Genomic DNA, 10498 nt, shown 5'->3' on the forward strand with positions numbered 1-10498 from the left:
GGAAAACACAAGGTAACACAGGGAACACAGGGAGACCATGCGGTAAACACGAGGTCAGGGTCAGAGCAGGAGCGAGGTTGTGACGAGTGAATGTTACAACCGACCAGCGAGAACTGAGGACCTAAGGTCAAGATGGCGCCCGGGTCGCAAACCATATCCCCTTCGCAGCTCGGGTGGGCAGCTGGGCATTATGGGGGTTGGGATTTGAATCATTTTGGTCAGAGCGGAGTGGTTTTACCAGTCCTCCTAAGAAAGTAGTTTGAGGTAAGTATCTCTTGTCGGAACAATTATGGAATACTGATTAATCTCGATGATGATCGCCCAATGTACCGCCTCACATTGATGACGTAGATAATCTTCTTAACATCAGTGGCCAGGCCTTCTTTATAGATGCCTGTGATTAAACTCACTCTAACACTAAAAGAAATAAGTAGATCCTAATGCATTACTCATACATTTAAGCTCAAGATAGAAACAGGTAGCAAAATGTTTTCTTTTATAGCAATCGATTCAGGAAAAAACCTGTCTGCCTTGCACGACTTACAATAGGAAAAAGAAGGCTGCTAATGGTAGACAAATGAACAAGAGGCATTGCAGTTTTCTCAGAAATTAGTAAAACTGCTCATTGGGTGACATGTTGTCAGGTAGCAGGCAAATATAGAATTGGAGGTGTTGTGATGTGTTCTGAAGAGCTTGAATCCAATGTTATACTGTTTTTAACAAATCCGTGCTTTCCTGTTGATACATTGGCACTAGGGCAGGGATGACAATATTTCTTTGTTATATCCTGTTCTAGCCTTTACAGGAGTCCTTGGGATCATACAGCTCCTAACCTTAAAAATCCATTACTATCCCAAACTAATCCTTCAGATTTTTTCCAATACATAGATTTAAATTCTTGTTTATCACATCCAAACCATGCTTAAAATAAAATTACCTATTTTTATCTAAGATTATAATTTTCTTTTGTACATTAAGGAATGCATACATACCGGTGATGAAAATTCCTCATTTATTTACTCGAGTTGTTACAAATATCTTTAAAGGTACCTCATCTATCTTGGCACTCTTTTTAGAGTTTTCTTTTTTTGACTTTCCGACCTTAACAGAAATTTCACCGTTAGGTTTTTCCTCAAGGTCAATAGTTTCACTTAATTCTAAATTTTCATTTACACCAGAACCATCTTCTAGTTCTACAATTTCTATGTTTTCATTAAGAACCTGATTTTCTTCATCTTGTACAAAATATAAAGTAGGATATCCATTTCCAAGACATATCATCAATTTTTTGGATTCCTGGTTTTTTGAGTATGCATAAATGTCTGACTGTACGTAATAAATGAAACCCTTAACAAGAGTTCTTAATTCATAAACTGTCTGAGGACTGCACTTAATGTCAGGGGATTCTGATACAAGAAAATTCTCGCAAGCATAATTGCTAACAAAATGTCTTATTTCTTCCGGTGAAAATATGTCACTTAGCACAAGACTTGTAATGTACTCTTTAATTTCTGGGTACATTAAGAATCCATTTTCGTCTGGTTTTTCACCGTGTTCAAAATTTCGCCCAGCTCCAGAGCCTGCAGCAAATCTTGGAAATGCCTAGAAAGAAAGATTGCAATTGAAAAGGTACAATACTTAAAACTTGTTAATACATAATTTGAAACATTTAAAAAAGGTAATAACTGATACAAATAATAAAGAATAAATGAGGGACACAAACCAATCACCATATCATTCGTATTATCTGAAGTAAATTGATGATACCACAACAATTTTAGCAAATATTGCAAAGAGAAAAAAATCTGAGCTCAAAGTAACACAGTAAGTTGAAACCAATGTAGGTATACAAACAAAAATAATATTTTTAAACACATTTTATTATTTCGATATTTACTCAACATTCATTGTGCTATACATTTTGCAAGCGCAGCTCGGTTGACAAACTCAGAATTAGAGACCTAGTATGCATTTCTAGCAAAAAAATAGTGTGTTTTCCCTTAATATCTCCCATACTAATTACTTGATCAGAATGGTACTTTGACACAGCACTCTATAGGCCTCGCCCTAATTTTTGATACTTTAATGCATTCCCCAGTCCATCCACTCTCCTTCCCTCCCTATGTCTAGACCCTCCTCCTATCCCTCCGGTAACCACCTTTTCTAGTCTCTCAGTCGTCGCTTACTCTACCTTTTCTGTAACCTGTTACATTTGTTAATAACTGATAGAATAGATATGTTGGATTCTTATTATAATTCTTATCAACTTATCATGATAATGTTGTATTTCATCAGGGTATACAAGGAGTCTATAGTTTTTAGATTATTTATCCAACTAGATGAACCTGCACTGATGGCTTCTTTTAACTGTGTTTACATTATGTAACACATGTTTGCCAAGGCAGAATTGATGGGCTTTACCTCATTGAAAGACGTATGTGGAATAAACAATAGCTGTAGAATACAAACAGAATTATACGTTGACACAAATATTTATAGTACTTAAAACTATGATAAAAACCTACAAACTTCATAATTTGTTGGATTGATATGCACAATTACACACCAACACAAATATATATATATATATATATATACACATATGTATGCATATATTTATACATATATACATATATATATATAATATATATATATATATATGCATTTATTTATATATATATATATATATATACATATGTATATATACACATATGTATACATATACACAAACACACACACACACACACATATATATATATATATATATACACATGCATATATATATACATATATACATATATATATATATATATATGTGTATATATATATATATATATACACATATATATATATATATGTGTGTATATATATGCACATATATATATATATATATATGTTACGCTCAATGTTAATAATTGCCTAATGTGTACACTAGGCAGCGGAAATTGCCTAATGTGTACCTTAAGCAAACAGTTTGCCTAATATTTGTATTGTACAAAATGCGTGCCTAATCAGCACATTAAGCAAGACTTTCAGATTAGGCAACCATATTTAGACTGAATTGAATAGAGTGTTACGCTGTCCTGTGTGTGGGGGGAAGCGTGTGTGGGGAGTGCGTGGACTGTGTGAATGCGTGGGAGTGTTTGTCGTGGAGTGAAGTCTGGTTGTGGTGAGTGGAGTGAAGTGTGGTTATAGTTTGAGGTGTGATGTGAAGGTTTGGTGCCTTATTGAGCATACATTTAATATATCTATCTATCTTTCCAGTAATAGAGATGGATCAAACTGCATTTGAAGAGAAGCTACGTGAGACACAGGAATCAAAGGCCGAAAATGCTGTCCTGCAACCTACTGCTAAACGTGACAAGCTTATAGAAGATTTGCTGAGGATAAATTCCCATGGCGCTACGTCTCCATTTGATTACAACTTACAAAAGCGCTACGAGATCTTGCGTGTTGGCAATGTTGACAGACTAATTCGAAAACGAAAAAATCCAGCCAACGACGTGTTCAAGTTTGTTGCATCTCTAGAAGAAGTGTTTGATATTGTTAAAGCAGCTCACAAAGGTATTGGCCATGGTGGTGGTAAGAAAACAATAGCTGAAGTGAAGAAAAGGTGGTCAAACATCACACAAGAAGTGTGCTACTTATATATTTCATTCTGTGAGCACTGCCATCAGAAGTAAGCCAGAAATGTTCCGAAAGGTCTCGTTGTGAAGCCTGTGCGCAGTCATCACATTTTTTCAAGATGTCAAATTGATCTCATCAATTTTCAAACATTGCCCGATGGTGATTACAAGTACATCATGACATTCGTCAACCATTTCAGCAAATTTTGTGTGCTGCGTCCCCTTACAACGGAAAGAGCAGAAGAGGTTGCTGCAAATCTTCTTGATATATTTCTGATTTTTGGAGCACCTGCTATTTTGCAGTCAGACAATGTTTATTTGTGTTTACTTCATTTTGTGTAGCTATTATAAAAGTTTGTCTGGAATAAAGTTCATGTTTCTATCAGTTTGTATCAGTGTCTCTTTGTCCTCCTTCCGCTTATTCATATTCACATTAGACAAAATTATGTGACATATTCACATTCCGCAAAATGGGATTGCATAATGTATGCAATAAGCAATTTTGCAAGTTTTTCTGCCTAATATGTACACTGGGCAAACCATTTTGCCCAGTGTTCACATTGGGCAAAAATATGCCTAATGTACACATTAGGCAACTATTAACATTGAGCATAACATACATATATATATATATATATATAAATAAATATATATATATATATATATATATAAATATATATATATAAATATATATATATATATATATATAAATATATATATATATATATATATATAAATATATATATACATATATATATATATATATATAAATATATATATATATATAAATATATATATATATATATATATACTGTATATGTATATATATATATATATATATACTGTATATGTATATATATATATACTGTATATGTATATATATATATATATATAATATATATATATATATACTGTATATGTATATATATATATATATATATACTGTATATGTATATACTGTATATGTGTATATATATATATATATATTGGGCTTAGCCATGTCGTCCTGATGGAAGGGTTCCTAAATTTAGGTAGCCTTTCTAAGGAATATTTGCTACAGTGATACTCCCAGAGAAATAAACCGAAGGTTTCCAAAATTCTAACTCCTGCGCGATTTATCCGTAATATAACTTTACGGCTGTCGCATAATATCAGGGGACGTATTTTTTAGATACGACACATAGCAATCTTCACCCCGAATAGATTTTACTCTTTGAGGGGAAAGAGTGGTGAACGAAGGGAAGCCTTTATCAAGGTACCCGATGGACCCCCTCCCTGTACTGCTATGGCAAATACTTCCTTTTAAATGTAGCATTTAAGCACGGTGCTCTCCCAAGTTTCTCTCGGTATTGTTACTGTTTATCGGAATATTATCATGCAATCTCCAGCCTCTTCATCCTCTGGAAAGTTGAGTATTTAATCTTTCCTGTGTATAATTTATAGCTCCATTCTCACAGTTAAACTAGCATAATTTAAGTGTGTCAAGTGGAGCACGGCCATATTAAGACCGCTGTCGCACGTCATAAATGCAATTATTTAGCTAGTAGTGAAACATTCCTGGTAATTAGCTATAAAGAAATTTCCTAGCTAGTTAGGCAAAATTATACTAGTGAAGTTTGCATATACATATATAATATTTCCTCTTCCAAAATATAACGTTTCTTTCGTATGCCTAACCCGTTCGGTATACGTTAGTAATGTTAATCCCATTGTTTAACCTCTAGTATTGTTTCTATTAATTCGGTCGGGGATACATATATCCCCTAGAATTATTGGTATAATTCGATATGCTTCTCTTTAAGAGAAAAGAGGATAAACCCTTCTTACCCTCTGAGCGCCGCCATCCAAGCGGCAACCCTATCTTCCGTCATCGCCAACGAGTAGTTAACTCCGGCTTGACTTGGATAGTGTTTTACTGTCGATCTTCTTTGCCGCCGAGTATCCCAGCTTTGAAGTATGACAGTAACTCATGGTGTATTATCTTGCAGCCGCCAATGTCATCGACAGGGGAATCGTGATTCCTCTGCTGGCCATGACGTTGTCGGCAAAGGAAGCTATGCTTCCCTAGTTTACAACCGAAAGTAGGCAGCATAATTTCCGCCAACTTTCTCCCTTGTAGACTATAAGACACGTCTTATAACCGACAATGTCGCCGACAGGGGAATTCTTATTCCCCTGCTGCCCACGACGGCGTCGACACAGGAAGCCAATGTTCCTAAGTTTACAGTCGAAAGTAGGCGGCATGCCTGCCACCCGCCTTTCTCCCCTGCAAACTATAAGACCTTTTTCCCCCCCCCCCCTCTGTCCTTTAGTGGTGGCCTAGTCGTCACAACATTCTTTTGGCCGGTATTCTACAATCATCCCGCTTGCTGGGTTGACTAATTGCCGGCCGGGACCCTACCAGCGGCGGTTAGGTTGTCGCGTCGGCCAACTCCCCCTTATGTCCTTCCTTCACCAGAAGCGAATGCCCAGGGGGGGAAGACTGAGCCGGCCCTGATGGCTGCCGGTGGGAAACCCAATATTCTGTTGAGAATTCTTCAGTCCTCTCTTGGACTGCCATCCACAGACCTCGCAACCGGCAGTACTTCCGGCGGCACAAGTTGCGGCTGGATGGAAGCTAGAATCAGATGCATTCCTCCCCTTCCATTAGAATTCTCATTCTGGCAAAGAGACGGTAGGCGGCAGTAACCCTTCTACAATTCCACTTATTGCGCTAAACCATAATAATAGGAAACCCTCCTTTCCATTCTTTCTCTCTCTCTATCACTTAGTGCTGCCAGGCACTAGCCTAATCCCGGTAGTGTACCGGTAAAACTACAGTATACAACAATACAGTAGTTGGAAAATTACAGTATATAACAATACAGTAGTACAAGTATTTCTAACATACTGTGTATCCTTTCGCAGCCTATTGTTGGGACCGCATAACATGCTGAGGTTGAAGCATTTCCTCAATACCCTGATGAATCCTTTGATTATCTGGAGGCTCGTGAAATACCGTTCAGTATTAATATTTTACAGGTGGAGGAGTTAGTATAAATATTTACTAGCTCCAGCTCTACTTACGAGAGTTATTCCACTCTGTATTTTCCCTTATAAGGAATTTAAACATTAATATTGACGGAGGTCTCAGCAACTACCTTTGAGAGGAAACACAGATATGGGTCTTTCCTATCTCCTTTCTAGCTTACTATCCTAAGCTATTAAATATAATAGTATGCATTACTATTTTTATATATGCATTATATCAATGATATAAACAACTGAGTACTCATTTCACCCTTCTCTCCCTTACAGGAGGAGCCAATGGTGAAGTGTACAGTTGTGTTCTGCAACCACAAGAGTAAGAACTTTGTGGGCCTATGATGTACAGGTCTCATGCCCCCTGCGGCATCGTATTTGGATCCAGGAGGTACTGGGACCCGTATTTTAAGTATACATTATATCAATAATATAAGCAACCTAGTACTCATTCATCCTTTCTCTCCCTTACAGGAAGAGGTAATGGTGAAGTGTACAAGTTGTGTTCTGCAACCACAAGAGGGAGAATATTTGTGGGCATACGATGTACAGGTCTTTTGCCCCTGCTGCATCGTATCTGGATCCCGGAGGTACTGGGACCCGAAGGGTCGCTCCAATCGCTTGACCTTGCTGACCGACAGATTTGGAAAAGATATCCCTGACCCTACGGAGTCAAGGGATACAGCAAGGGAAACCCTTCGAAGGTGAGTATGAGGCTTCCAGAAGAACTCTCCGGGACCTTACCTTACCTAACAAATCTCTGAAGTGCCTACTGTTCCTTAAGGCTCAATCAAATACATTTGTGCCTCAGGTACAGGTCCAGCCACCCTTTATCCAACGGACAGTGGTCGCGGATATCAACAAGGCGCTGCAAGGTTTGGACATCCTCCAAGAACGGATGTCGGAGGTGTCCATTGACACCGAACAGGACCCACTGCAAGAAGGCCCTGAATAAGAAGTGGTTCAATCACCCCCGGAGGAAGAAGGATCCGTTTTGACGGTGACTGAGGTCCCTCAGCTCACTGTGTCGGCATATCAACCTATGCCGTCAACCTCTTCAGCCCCAACTCCCCAACTGGCTAGACAGGTTGGCAGGAGTGAAGTGCTACTAGAGTCGATCCAGCAGATGTTGACACTGTTCCGGAAGGAACAAGAGAATAAGCAAGATCTCAAAGAGATGAAGAGAGACGTACAGGAAAGGAAACGCCCTGGCGCTTCCAGGGGCTCTGCTAAGCCCCTTAAAATATCTGACCTCCCTCACTGCTCCGAAACCAACCTCTGGAGGTAAACGGAACACATGCCCATGTTAAATGGGAAGCTTTATATCTCCGAGAAGTTGGGGTCCAAACCCCTTGAAGATCTTTAATTCTGGCCCAGCTTTCAGCATACCCAGATTGCTATGTGAGACTGCGAGATGAACCTACATCCCGCGAGGAGACTATACCGAAGGAAGGCATTGTCCTCGAACATGACAAGGCACAAGCCATCCTTACCAAGACCCAGAAAGGAGCCGGGTATATAAACTCCAATGTCTCAGCATTGAGCAATAAGCACACAACCTTCATTGCTCCTTCCTCCAGAGCCTTCCCCCTTTCGGAAAAGCCCTAGACTGTGTCATGAAAGCAGTCGAAGAGGGCAAACTCTGCCCAATCCTAGAGAAATGCAAACCATTATCTCTAGCTATGCCCACCTGCGAGGACTGGAAAAGAGGTACATCTAATCTTCTTCGTCTCGAAGTTGGATCCAGGATAGCAGGCCAGCAATTTAATGAGAACCTTCCAAAGTTGCCAAACCATCTTTTGAGAAGGGAACAGGAGACAAAAGATAGATGTGTGCAGGCCTTAATTAACGCCCCAGCCTTGTGATGGATTTGTATGCTTTTCTCAGGTCAAAAAAGGACCTGTAGAGAGCGTGTGTTTGCCGCAACAACGGTGAAACACGAACTCAGAAAACTGATTTCATCATGTATCAGGGGCGAAGACCCTTTCCCACAGGAAGTGGTACAAGAAGTCATTGTCAAAGCCACCACGGAGAATAGGCACCTTCTCCAAAAGTGGGCCATGTCCTCAAAGAGGAAATCTTCATTAGAACTGCAAAATTTCCAACTGTGACCATGACCACAGTGCCTCAAATGGTAGCCCAGCTGCAAACCACCTTCCAGATATCCCCTCAACAGCTGGTAACCAGTCACCTGTGTTTAATCCAGGCTTTGAAGGGCACTCGACCACCTTTCGGCCCTACAAAGGTAAGGGCCCAAAAAGAGGATCCTCAGGAAACCCCACAAGGGTGGAGGAGGACGCGGTCACGGAAACAAGTCCTCAGGAACCTCTAAACAATGAGAGGTTCCAGGTAGGAGACAGACTTTTCCACTTTCAGGATCGTTGGACCTTCAATCCCTGGTCCACAGCCAAATTACGAATGGACTTGGTTGGAAAAAGAATAAAAATCCACCCCACATTTCCAAAATTCTTCCAACACTCCATCCCCTTATTGGAAGAATATACCTCATAAGAAGGTAATGAGAAAAGCGAAGTCCATCAAAATTCCAGGGAAGGCTGTTTTGTGTTCCCAAGAAAGACTCTGATAAACCCAGAGTCACTCTGGACTTGTGCCCATTCAACAAGTTCATTGAAAACAAGTTCCGGATGCTTACATTGCAACACATAAGGTCCCTTCTACCAAAAAGGGTTGTACATAGTCTCAATAGACCTGGCAGATGCTTATTGGCACCTACCAGTCAGTCACCCACCATCTCCTCCTACCTAGGATTCAGGCTACAGAAGACAAAATATGTCTTCACAGCCATGCCCTTTGGACTAAACATAGCCCCAAAGGTATGCAAAAAGCTAGTGGACACGATCATCCAGCAACTATGCTCCAAAGGAATACAAGTAGTAGCATACCTGGACGATTGGCTGGTGCGGGGCAGTATCCAAGACTACTTGTCTGCAAGCGGCCAGAAAGGTGATCCAGTCTTGGAACACCTGGGCTTCAAGATCAATTGCTAGAAGTCTCGCCGTTCTGCAGCTCACAAGTTTCAATGGTTAGGTTTCCATGGGGACTTGCAGTCATACCACCTATCAATTCTATTAAAGAAGAGGAGAGAAATAGCGGCATCTGTCAAAAGACTAATCCAACACAAGAGGATTTTAAGATGCCAACAGGAAAGAGTAATGGGCTCTTTCCAGTTGGCAGTAGTGACAGACCCGGTGCTAAAAGCAAGGGGAGGCCATTCGCATGAAATGAAAGTGCAAGAAATTGATCACTCCAGCTCAAAACTTTCATATCAACATCTTGAAGGCTATGGCAGTCTTCCTGACATTGAAGAGACTATCCCCTCGCAGAGCAGTCTACATCAGACTGGTCCTCGACAACGAGGAGATAGTAATATGTCTAAATCGTCTAAATCGACAAGGCTCGAGTTCACCTCACATCAATCACGTGATGTTAGCCATCTTCCGCCTGGCAAGGAAGAGAAGATGGCCAGAAAGGTGATCCAGTCTTGGAACACCTGGGCTTCAAGATCAATTGCTAGAAGTCTCGCCGTTCTGCAGCTCACAAGTTTCAATGGTTAGGTTTCCATGGGGACTTGCAGTCATACCACCTATCAATTCTATTAAAGAAGAGGAGAGAAATAGCGGCATCTGTCAAAAGACTAATCCAACACAAGAGGATTTTAAGATGCCAACAGGAAAGAGTAATGGGGTCTTTCCAGTTGGCAGTAGTGACAGACCCGGTGCTAAAAGCACAGCTAAAGGATGTGTCAGGAGTCTGGAGAAGATACGCATCAAACGCTCGAAGAGATCAACAAGGTTGACTCCGACCCGATTGCGCACGCTATTAAGGCCATG

The 10498-nt window shown here is 40.1% G+C and overlaps 1 protein-coding gene across 4 annotated transcripts in view; it reads right to left on the minus strand.

Moving 5' to 3' along the window:
• Nucleotides 1-946: 946 nt before the first annotated feature.
• Nucleotides 947-10498, minus strand: part of LOC137653507 (uncharacterized) — a 197062-nt gene continuing 187510 nt past the window's right edge. For all 4 annotated transcript variants that reach the window (XM_068386986.1, XM_068386978.1, XM_068386970.1 and 1 more), the window contains exon 4: nucleotides 947-1602. In XM_068386986.1, the coding sequence (XP_068243087.1) occupies nucleotides 1009-1602 (594 nt within the window). In that variant the 3' untranslated portion in view covers nucleotides 947-1008. The remainder of the gene's footprint in view (nucleotides 1603-10498) is intronic.

This window comes from Palaemon carinicauda, chromosome 1 (assembly GCF_036898095.1).
Source record: "Palaemon carinicauda isolate YSFRI2023 chromosome 1, ASM3689809v2, whole genome shotgun sequence".
NCBI classification, from domain to species: domain Eukaryota; kingdom Metazoa; phylum Arthropoda; class Malacostraca; order Decapoda; family Palaemonidae; genus Palaemon; species Palaemon carinicauda.